The 12,341-nt window shown below is 35.2% G+C and overlaps 1 protein-coding gene across 2 annotated transcripts in view; it reads left to right on the top strand.

Moving 5' to 3' along the window:
• LOC125049491 (protein tweety) overlaps positions 1-12,341 on the top strand; it is a 70,445-nt gene that overhangs the window by 43,577 nt on the left and 14,527 nt on the right. For both annotated transcript variants that reach the window (XM_047648827.1, XM_047648828.1), the window contains exons 3-5: positions 9,390-9,468; positions 10,425-10,579; positions 11,635-11,763. In XM_047648827.1, the coding sequence (XP_047504783.1) occupies positions 10,445-10,579; positions 11,635-11,763 (264 nt within the window). In that variant the 5' untranslated portion in view covers positions 9,390-9,468; positions 10,425-10,444. The remainder of the gene's footprint in view (positions 1-9,389; positions 9,469-10,424; positions 10,580-11,634; positions 11,764-12,341) is intronic.

The following is a 12,341-nucleotide window of genomic DNA, read 5'->3' as shown; positions in this document are numbered from 1 at the left end:
TCTATGTGCGCATTTAATTTTTGCTCTAACGATGAAGGAAAACATCGTGAGGAAACCGGCTTGCCTTAGACCCAAAAAGTCGACGTGTGTCAGGCACAGGAGGCTGATCACCTCCTTGCCTCGATCAACTCATGAAACAGATACAGAAATCTGAGGACCAGACCTAAAAATGATGTAGCGTACTGATTTATTCATTTATTTTTATTAAATGTGTAAGGTATGCAATATGAAGAAAAAATAGCTTTTGTACAGTGAAAACTTTTTAATCTGTACTACGTGAAAGCCACAGTATTTGTCACGCATTCTCATTACATATTAAAATGACCAGTATAAAAACAAGTAGGTTCATAATTAGTTAGCCAGTATTTTAATCTGTAATCTCCACATGTTAAAGAGCTTAACGCCGCCGAAGGGTACTTGTTTAACAAAAATGAACGCTGGGTATGTTCTCATAAATTCCGCTGTTTGACACAATTTTACAATACGCTGTACGCATGCGTCATGTCGGGGAAAACCGAGCTGAGGGTCTCATGTTTTAATTATTCCGACTTTCCTTTGGCCATTTGTAAATGTGTCTTCGGATTTTTTAAGTATGTGTTGATACAGAGTATTTATTGATGTGCACCACATATATAATGCATTTTCTATAGTATATGCTACAAGCTATTCTAAAATACATACCAATTTTAGTTTTTACTAGTAATTTTTTACTTAAAAACGCGGATTAATTTATTTTTTTATTTAAATTTCTGTTAAACGAGCTGGATCTGGACATCCATAGTTGCTCACCTTAGACTTTGAGAGCGATTTTCGTTTAATGTTTGTTTAAATTTTATTATTGTTTTGATTAATTAATTTTATTACTTCTTGTATGCTATTTTTGCCTGTAAGTGCTTGACACATTGAAAACTGTATTTTATTTTTCTTCTGTCAATGTATTAGTGTGCCAAGCGTTGGATAGCTTTTATAAATAAATAAAGTAATAAATAAATTAATTAAGTACCAGATACGGTTAAAATTGATCAGCCCACTACGAATATACTAAGCTCTTCTTATCTTCTTTTAATCTTATTTTCGAAGTTAGGTCTCGTACACCTAAATTGCTAACTTAAATGTAACCTAGATAAGACTGAAGGACAGTGTTGGCCAGTAAGACTCTAAATTCTTAGTGCGTTCAAATCACGGCTGTGTACCAATGGATTTTTCTTTCTACATCATCTGGCACTGGCTCGTTCGGTGAAAGCGAACATCGTGAGGAAACCATCTTGGACCTAAACTTTGATATGTAACGGAAGGCTACTTGTCTATAGAAAAATGATCAGAAACTCGTGCAATCTGAGGCCAATAACCATAAAGGGTTGTAGCGCTCTTAGATAATAATCTATAATCTTAGATAGTAACACGCTGAAGCCGCTATAATAATAGTTGCTTCAGCGTGTTACACTATTCCCTGAGGTCGTAGGTACCATCCCTGGTCATCACCAATGGACTTTCTTTCAAATGGACCGCTCAATCGGTGAAGGAAAACATCGTGAGGAAACCGGCTTGCCTTAGACCCAAAAAGGCGACGTAGTGTGTCAGGCACAGAATTATCTACTTGCCTATTAAATTGACAAATAATCATGTAATACATACAGAAATCTGAGGCCCAGACCTAAAAATTACATGTAGAAACAAAATATACAAAATATTGCTATTATAATTCTTTAACTAAGTAGCCCAAACGTATTGAAAGCAATAACGCTTAGCAACTAATGTATTTCTAGAAATTTCGGCAATTCTCATTTGAATAGTTCAGGCTTGTAGTGCAATAACCGGTTCAAGGCTGAGTCACAGATAGGGGAAGGATATTCGTGTGTAATGGGGCGTCTAGTATGCAGATTATTCTATTAGCCAAGTGTGCCAACCCGTTTGATTGGGCGCATCCTCCCAAGGCATAGGATTGTCTTTCAATTGTTCGTGGGAACCTGGAACTCCTGTTAAAGGTTTATGTTATTTTAACTCATCGAAGCATCGGTGGTGGTAATACCTTTCTCTACAGAGAGTTTAATAAATAAATCAGTGGCGCTGCCTTTTAGGTCTGGACCTCAGATTGTATCTGTTTCATGATCATTTGCTAATCTAATAGCCAAGTTGGTGTTCAGCTTGACACGCCTCCAACGTTTTCTATATAAGGCAAGCCGGTTTCCTCACGATGTTTTCCTTGACTGTTCGAGCAAATATAAAATGCGCACATAGGAAGAAAGTCGGTGCACAGCTGGGGATCGAACCTACGACCTCAGGGATGAGAGTCGCACGCTGAAGCCTCTAGGCCAACACTGCTCTGCAAAGAGAGCTTAAGAGTGTGGAAAAAAAATGCCTGTTTTACAAACTGAAAGTTCGTATAACCGGAAAGACTTTGAGCGAGTTGAAATACGAGGCTCAAGACCGAACGCGATGTAGACTCACTGTGGACGCCCTATGTCCCATCTAGGGGTAGGACAGTAAGGGGCCGCTCAAATATGACGTAAGCAATACTCAAGATATACTGCAATTTATCCCCCCCCCCTCTTGTCAGCAAAAGTAAGCAAAGCTCTAAAAATAAAAGAACGTATTAATTTTTGTAGGAATCCTCGAAAATTCATTTAGTTTTCAAGCATAGATAATGTGTGGGTAATATGTGTAAAAAATAATTACTGTTGACGTAATCACCAAATAACAAGTTAAGTCAATGATTTCAATGTCATATTCGTCAACATTACAGTCCTATCAAAAAAATCCACAACTGAGCGTTTTTCAAGGCAGTTTTTGCCGCGCACCACCACTATGTGGAACCAGCTGCCCACATAAGTATTTCCGAACCAATTCGACTTAGGGTCCTTCAAGAGAAGAGCGTACCTATTATTAAAAGGCCGGCAACGCACTCGCGAGCCCTCTGGCATTGAGAGTGTCCATGGGCGGCGGTATCACTTAACATCAAGTGAGCCTCCTGCCCGTTTGCCCCCCGTTCTATAAAAAAAAAATATTACAATTGCGTATATATTTCCCTGTTTACATAGATAGTCAACCGACAATGATTTTCCGTTATGTTTATTTCGTATAGATTCAATTGAATAATGTTTATCTTGAAGCACAAACGAATTGTGTCAGCAACACCAAATAGGTAACAATAGGCGATGCTTACAAAACTGTTACGGTGATCTATTCAATCTATACTGAGGTACTTTTGTATTATGTTAAAATACTATGTCGTTGACGTCTCGTAGTTTCAATGGGCGTAGACTTTGACTTCTACTGTCTGTACTTTGTTACTAATTATAAGATCATTCTAAAAGATCGCCAGTTATCTAATGTCGTATTGGAAAGGATAACACACCGTTCTCTAAATGGTCGCCAACACACTCGCTAGCCTCCGGCGTTGCAGGTGTCCATGTGCAGCGTCAGTTTATTCAAAGTGACACTGTTTGTTTGCCTCCTGTCCCATAAAAAACGTTTAAAATTGTTGATGTTTTCTAATGCTCAGTGCAGTGCAAAAAGTCTTAGAGTAAAATATAAAAGCTATAGTAATGAAGTAAGAATAGTTTTTTGTATGAAAAATTGAAGATGCATATTTGGAACACGTTGGAATATAATTCTTTTTATAAAACTGTAAATGGGCAGGAGGCTCGTCTGATGTTGAGTCATACCGCCGCCCATGGACACAATTAATGCCAGAGTGCTCGCGAGTGCGTTTCCGGCCTTTTAAGAGTTGGTGTTATTTTCTTGAAGGACCATAAGTCGAATTGGTTCGGAAATACTTCCAGTGGGCAGCTGGTTCCACATAGCGGTGGTGCGCTCAGTTGTGGAACGTAGACCTGTAGTAAACTATACAAATTGTTTTGATACTTTCCGGTTGTCAAAAAACTTATCGCTTTACTTGTGTACTTATGTAAAGTATTGTACCGTGACATACATTTGCTATAGTGTCCGTGAGCATGTCATGCAAAATTAACTTTTAATTTTTTAGAAATTGAGGGTACTCTTAAAATTTTATAGCTATATAGCGAGGTGGGTATTTTTCATAGTTTTAACCGATGATAAAGACCAAAGACCATAGATGTTTTTAAGGTTTTTGTATAACTTACAATTGAATCTCTCCTAAATTTCTTTTGTATGTAACAGTTCAAGGCTTTTCTCACAAACAGCTTTTATCTTGCGCTGCCTTAATAACGAGTTACTAAAGCAGGTGCGATCCGAAAAGGGTCACTAGTTAAATCATGCCTTAGTTAAACAACGCTAATGGAGTTTTTTGTTTATTCAAAGTCATTTTATAATCAAAAGCATTTCATTAGGAGATTCAACAGGAAATTGAGTTTAACTGTGTTGTTTGAACTGCTTATAGCGGAAATTTTATCATGGCTTCGGGGTTTTAATAATATTGATAAAATTCAATCGAATAATATAAATTTTAATAAAAAACGAAAACGTTGTTCCTGTTTCTCTAGTGTGGGTACTGGATTCTCTGTGATACATAAATTAAATTAAATTAAAAAGCCTTTAATGCTGCTTAACTTACATGCTAAATAATACCCACAACACAAGGCCACAACACCTCCCTACTGTAGGGACTATCGATATATGAATTCTGTCATAACCCTTTTGTCATAAATAAAGTTTTTATTATTTATTATTATTAAATATAAAGTAAATGTGCCTAAAGTGATATAATATTCAGTCTCTATCTATACTTAATATCTTTCGGCATACGGTTATGTATTTACAGATTGTCTTTCCACAAAGGCTTCTAATTTTTTGCGATCTTAGCGTTCTCTAGCGGTTCGAATCCGCATTGGACTTGCTACTTTTTTTCTATCGTCCTCTCATCTTCCTGCCTGCCAATCTTTCGTTTACCACTTCGTGGGCACCACGACTCTGTTCCATTTTCGCTTCTTTACTCTCATCATTCCATCCATCTTCACCCGTCTGACACACGTCTAACAAATGTGTTTTATATAACAATTAGAAAATTATAAGGGAAAGGGAACTAATGTATAAGCTTTTTATCTTGTCATTGTAGTTATTATATTCTATACAAGTATACCCTGAACCATCAATTATGTATCAAAAGAATCAGGTCGACCCAACATTTTAATACCCATTCGATCCGATAATCGATCAAGCGACTTATATCGGATATAAAATTGAGAGGTTATTTAAACAGACTCGTTTTGTTTGGCGAGCTTTGATCTAGATAATGGGTGATTATGATTCATCATGAACGGTCCTTCCGGGAAATACGATTAAACGTTATAGATAGGATGAGCAAAGCTATTTATAATTTTAAATAAATTATTATTCGCATTAATTACTAGAGTTACTACTATTAAACTAATATTATTAAGATTTTTCACTGCGGCTTGCTTTCTATGTGCAATTATTTGCTCTATAGAAAAATACCTCACGACTGTCAACTGTCATGTTGCGAATGTCAAAAACGTATTGGATATGACACACGTGACACCACGCTTAACGCTAAGTCTTAGGCCTGTATTAATTTATTAACAAAAGCTTGCCAACGCTCGGCACATTGGTAATTAAGAAATATAAAATACAAGATTTAATCTATATATATAAAAGAAAGTCGTGTTTGTTACAACACTTATAACTCGAGATCGGCTGGACCGATGTTAGTTACGTCTTTTTTGATGGATTTTTCTCCACTCCGAATAGCAGAATAAGTAATAAAATATCGGATAAGTTATCGAATAACAATAAATAAATTAATTAATTTTACGAATGCACACGGCATGTGGTGACATTTGTTGACAAAACTACGCATCATTTTACGTCGAATTCGTGTCACTTCAAGAAATTCCGAACTTGAGGTAAATGAGGAGATGCATAACCAGGCTTTGATCTTGATCGAAAACATGTGTTACCTCATCAAAAAATGTTGTAAAGCAGAAAGTGCTTTAACATGCAGTATCGCAATATTGGCGTTAGAGAGAAGAGGCCTAATGTGTAAAACTGCCATTCTTCTTTTGCAATGGCAAGCAATAAAACATTTCTCTATTTGCAAAAAAAGTTATCACCGTAATGAAATCCTAAAATAAATTTAACTAAAGTAACAACGATATTATTATTAAGGCGGAACGAAGTTAGCCGGGTCAGCTAGTATTACAATAAGGCAAACATAACAAATACGAAGATAAAAAAATACATAGCTTCATAAATGATAGAAACTAAAGGAAAATTGATTTTTAAATGAATGCGGGCTTCCATACAAATATTCAAAATAGTATCTCAATCCGTTTGAGCACTATCGAATACGTCAAAGTTACAAAAAACATTATTTAACAGCTCTTTAAAGCAAATTTTAGTTAAGTGAAAGACGTAGGTACGAAAGGTCGAAAAATTGGCTGTAGTGCCAATGTGTATGCAGTAAAATGAAAACATTACCTTTTCGTGAATCACCAGTATGCTTCTAGTTATTAAATACATTACAGGGTTGGCCTACACTTCCTTATCGAGGCAAAATCTACTTTTACAAGTCTTAGAATAGATAACAGGTTCCACCGGTTCGTGTTAGGTCTTCCGATGGTCTAGATTCGTATGCATGACTTGATTTAGTATGTGTGAAACGTTTTAAAAGCTTTTTAGTATTGGAAGTGTGACTATCTATTTATTTTAACGGGTTGAAATTTAAAATAAGATTAGATTAGTTTACAGAGATATTTTAATTCCGGAAAAAGGAGTTAAGGGTGAGAATATAAACGGAAACGATTAAGCGTTGCGTTTGACTGTGATTGGTCAACAGTCTAGTACAACATTCGTTGCCATGGTTACGACCTTTATTTCATTTTTACTCGGAGTCATGAGACGCGCAGAGGTTTTAGATTAAAGATTTCCTAAATAAAAAAAAACAACATGTTTTTAATGTGAATTCCGTAAAGAACCTGAAAGTAATATATTAATAAGTATTGCTTTAATTTATCTTAATTATTTCCCGTTTAAAGTATTTTCACCTTAATACAGATACCGGCAAACTTCTTGAGCATTAAACAAGGGAGTGGCGGAAAGTTAGCGCATCGCGGGACACAAACACCAACTGATTTCCCAATCACCCGATCCGTATCTTCCTATTAATTATTTTAGCAAAATAAAGTAAACCTAAATCAAATAATTCAAGACACGCGCAGAGCTGCGTGCTGTGTGATCAGATTACGAAGTACAGCAGGTGCTGTAAGTAACTCGGGATTAATTTGAATACACATATGGCTTGTGAATTAGGTTGTTTATGCAACACAAGATTAAGATAGCTCTAATACTATACATCTATGTATTTGTTACTTTAGATTCGTGAGATCGATCATTCGTCGGTGCGATTTGCTTAAAAAAAAAATGTTTGCAAGGCAAACTAATTTTTAAGTCTTGTTCATATTTATAAAAATTTAAAACTTTAGATTTCAGAGACTTAAACAGGGAGATATGTTAGGAATTTAATGGATTTAATTGTCATTAAAATATTAAAAGTGTCGTAAATTAATAAAAAATTATAATCTAAATATTTTAATTTATTTCTTCGATAATAAAACATGTGGCATTTTAATTTACAATTTGTCATTTGAGATTTCAATAAATTATATTGCACAAAATATAAAATACTAATATTTCGTAAGTTCTCTTTACGAAATTTTAATTTTAAAAATAGAATTTCTATAAGGTAATTCACCCTTCTCACTCTCTCAATCGGTCTCAATCGCTCTCTCCCTTTTCTTCGACAAAAACGCTGCACATCTTCGTGATAATTCGATTATTGTTATTGCGTTTCAGCCGTAAAAGTTTTACCCTCATGCGTCTAAAGAAGTTTCACTTTAAAACACACCTTTCGTTGCATTCTGGTTTTAATTTTTTTTCCTTGATAGTACCAGCTAGTGTTAATTGCCACATATAAACAAATACCATTGGTGCATTGCCAGTGAATACACAGCCGTGGGTAAAATTGCACGTTTACCAAAGCTAATAATGTAAAGTTTAGAAATACGCTGTAATAATATTTATTAATTTGTTTTTTCTCAGTTAATGTTACGTATAGTTAAATTTAAAAGATTATCATTGCATGACCATGAGAGCTGTATAGCTAATCCAGTTAGTTCGAAAGTTTATTTTAATTAAATTGTTATTTAAACGCAACTATATCCCGTTAAAACTGTTTTTATATAATGTTAATAAGACAAATATAAGTGTGTACTCATTCATCTCCGCTATTCTGTAAAACGACAACTGACTGAATAATAATTGTCTGTTATCGGCAATACCTAAGAATCCACATGGCGTCATGTAATAGAAATTCTCATGTGGATTTCTCCAGAGTAGTTGTCGCCCGGTGGGAGACTCCAAGCCCACCAGACCTAGTTTAATCTAATAGGGCATACGGCAGCAGGGGAGATGTGACACTCTCCTGCTGTCTAGCTTCTTTTTTTTTTTTTTTTTTAATAAAATAAAATATGATTATTATGGAACATAAGATACATGTATCACTTATTCCACGTCATTAAATTTGAATTTGTCGGCATCCCTACTCATCGGCAAAGAAGACAGAGGGTGTAGGCCGAGAGAAAAAGCCGGCGTAAAAAACTCTCGGTACTCTTTTAAAACAGCAAATCATCAAACAACACTTATTTAAAACAAATATCGCAAATTAATTAGAAGTAGCCTGTCTAGCACTAGTCCCAGGCCCTTTTATCAACTAGATAATCGTTGACTTTATAGTAAGCCTTTTTACACAGCTTTTCTTTAATACATTTCTTAAATTTATTGAAAGGCAGATATAAAAGAGCCTTCTCAGCCACAGATCTTCCTGATCGAGTAACTGATAGGCTATTAGCGTAAGCGTAAAATCCTATGTAAAAAAATCGGTTGTCTGTAAAGTCGGTTTACTGACGATAGTTGACGTGACAACGTCATAAAAAATATTGATGGGATGGTTGCAATTAAAAAAAAAAAAAAATATTTGTTTGATAGGTATTTTGTATGGATATAGAGAAGGAGGTAAATGGAAATCACAATTGAATTGATCAAGTTACATTTATTTGTACGCATAAATACAATTATTATGTCAATTTTAAATGGAACGTCTCAGGGCGAGGTAACGCCTCAGAGCGAGGTAACGCCGCATGAGTCATGTTTTTTCGTGCGTGCAGCCGGCTCCATCGAATTATAAGACGTTGTCACGTCAAAAACAAATCAATTTCGATGTATTCATTTCATGGTACGAAAGCTAACTAACTAGTAAAGTTAAAATAGGGATTGTGTGAAATGAATGTGGAAGCTTGCAGGTTTTTATAAATAGATACGCCACACACAATAAAACTGGAGAGTTTTATTTAATTTGCTTTTAATTAGCTATTAATAACGCTGTATTGTTGCAGATGTGCTCCCGATAGGGTTATGGTGCCAGCTGTTGCGGCAAATATGGCTTCATAAGTCAAAGAGGAATTTATCTTTGTGGTAAGTATGACAAGCGCGAAAAATATTAGTTAAAAAAAGTAGAATTTTTTCAGTAGAATATATATATATATAATATACTAGCTGATCCGGCAAACGTCGTTTTGCCATGTTTATCATTTATAATAAAAAAATAGGGGTTGATCGTAGAGGGGTGAAAATTAGGGGTTGTATGTATTTTTTAATACAGCATTAAAAAATACATACAAAATACAAAAATAACAAATAAAATTTTTGTCAAAAAAATAAAAAAAAAAATTTAGGGGTGGACTACCCCTAACATTTAGGGGGATGAAAAATAGATGTTGGCCGATTCTCATAGATACCGGATAAGCACAAAAAATTTCATCAAAATCGGTCAAGCCGTTTCGGAGGAGTATGGCAACGAAAACTGTGACACGAGAATTTTATATATTAGAAGATATTCAAAGTATGTATCATTGCTATCTATGCACTTTTGCCATCGTATAGGTAGTTCATTATATATATGTATAAAATAAATTATAGCTGTAGATTTCGTTATAAATTGGACTTAAATGATTAATTGAAAATGTTTATATCTCAAGATGTTAAGACGGAGTTATATTTGGGAACGCACAATTCACTATTCGGCCCAGATGAACGCGGAAATTCAAAATAATAGAAATATTTCGTCGTAATCTTTTTTAAACTTGTAATTTGTATTCTGGACTGAACAGTGAAGACTCCAAATGAACTGTATCATCGATATTTCCTGCTGAATTGTAAGCAATCTCTTGTAATGTGGATTCCATTTCAGCACTAAGATGACCATTTGGCCCTATTCTGTCTATTTTCTATGTTCTGCTCTGTGCTGACACCGTAGTTAAAATTTATCAAGCTTTACCAGCAAAACGTAACTTTTTTACGTAGGGGAAGAATATTCTAGTCTTTATTTTCCGTCTATTTTCCAGCTCTATATTAATAATGCAATGTCATAGTGGTTCAGAGATAAACCGCGATGGGTGGCGTGGGCGTATCCGAGGAGTACGTCCCGCCGCGGCTGTCGCGGCTGCTGCACTCGCTGCCTCACATCAACGTCACGTTGCATCGGGTCAACGATACCTTTGCGCCAAACTCCCCTATCTACCTAGAGGTAATTGTTTTTACTTGTATCAGCGGGCAAATCAGGTACAAACTTCATTCAGTCAACAAAACAAAAACACATAGTCGTAACTTATAATATCGTCTAATACGAAAAATCACATTAAATACTGTTTACTTATAATAATGACATAGACATAACTTTTATTATGAACGACATACACAAAATAATAATAATAATCAAAAAGAAAATGTGTGTAAAGGCCGATTTACATTATCTTAGTGTTTAGGAGAGTGCTTTAGGATAGTACTTTAGTTGAAACATGTAAACGCTACGCTAAAGAACTTTCCTTTCAAGTTGTACTAAAGCACTCTCCTAAACACTAAGATAATGTAAATCGGCCTTAAGGGAGCGTTCAAGTATTACGTCACGCGTTTTGTGACCACTTATAGTCGTATTTTTAATTAGACGAAGTCAACTGACGTTTACGGTGTTGTCAGTTTTTAATAAAATAAAAATAGTGTTGTGACAAAGTAAAAACCCGTGAATTAATGATCGGTGATGGCACTAGTCGCCGCGCCGCGTTTTGTAATAAGACGTCAAAAAACTGATTGTAGTTACATAGTACTAGTACCTAACTTATATCAGAGCACTTTTATACAGTTTTGTAATAGAAATATTATTCTTTTATTGTTTGAAATTATTAACTATTCACACTCATTGTTCATTCATCTGATTGAACAAGAACTGAACGCATCACTATTACTTTAAATATTGCAACAGTGACTATAGTGACTCTTTATACCTAAAAGTTACCATTATGTGGTGTAAAGTACTGGAAAGTCGAAGATAATATTAACAATAACGCGTTATTCAAACCTCGCATCGTAACGTTTTACAAAAGAAAACCAAAATTCGTTACGTAATACTTAAACGCTCCCTAATGTGTGTGTGTTGTGTTTGCAGCTGGTCGTGGCTCAGCATTATGCTGTGGAGCAGACGTGTTCCACGTCATTCTGCCAGAGACCCGAGAGAAAGAGTAATGAATTCTTGCATACATGTATTTGTATTTCCTCAATATAAAACATTTGATTGTTACATTTCAGAGTCTCGGAATCTTGGGTTCAATTCCCGGCGCGTGGCTAGTCCTCACACTTACAGTGCTGCTCATTTACTTGCTCACGAGATGCTGCGATCGGAAGCAACGACCGCCCAAAAGCATCACTGCGCTCAAGGTACTATAACGTTTTTATTACCTACTAGCTGGCCTGGCGAACATCGTTTCGCCTAACAATCGATTCTTTATTTTTATAAATACTTATTCTGCTACTCGTACATTATGTCAAAAAATAAAACTTTACCTTCCCGGAACCCCTCCACTAACACTTGAACTTTATGATATGGTATTAAAGTTCAAATTGCCTTTTAAGTATTATTACGAATTTTTTGTATGGGAATTTAGAAAAGTGTTGTTTTAAACGGTTTTACTCATTTTTTTTAATTTTTCTCTCCGTAAGAACCATCCTCGTACTTCAAGGAATATTATTAAAAAAAAAATCAGACAAATCGGTCAAGCCGTTTTCATGTTATGTCGTGACAACGGAAAACGGGTTTCATTTTTATATATATAGACTAACTGCCCCCGCGAACTTCGTTTCTCCTAAATGTGATTTTACTTACCCTACCTCTTTAGTACATACCAACATGGATCATTTTGATATGCTACCCCGAAGACTGTTCGATTTTCCGACATGAAAACTTTTTAGGTTGTTTTGTAAATTGTTATCTATATTGTAGAGGTTTACCTCTGAGT

The sequence above is a fragment of the Pieris napi genome, chromosome 5, assembly GCF_905475465.1.
Source record: "Pieris napi chromosome 5, ilPieNapi1.2, whole genome shotgun sequence".
NCBI classification, from domain to species: domain Eukaryota; kingdom Metazoa; phylum Arthropoda; class Insecta; order Lepidoptera; family Pieridae; genus Pieris; species Pieris napi.
This window is presented reverse-complemented; position numbering and strand designations above follow the sequence as displayed.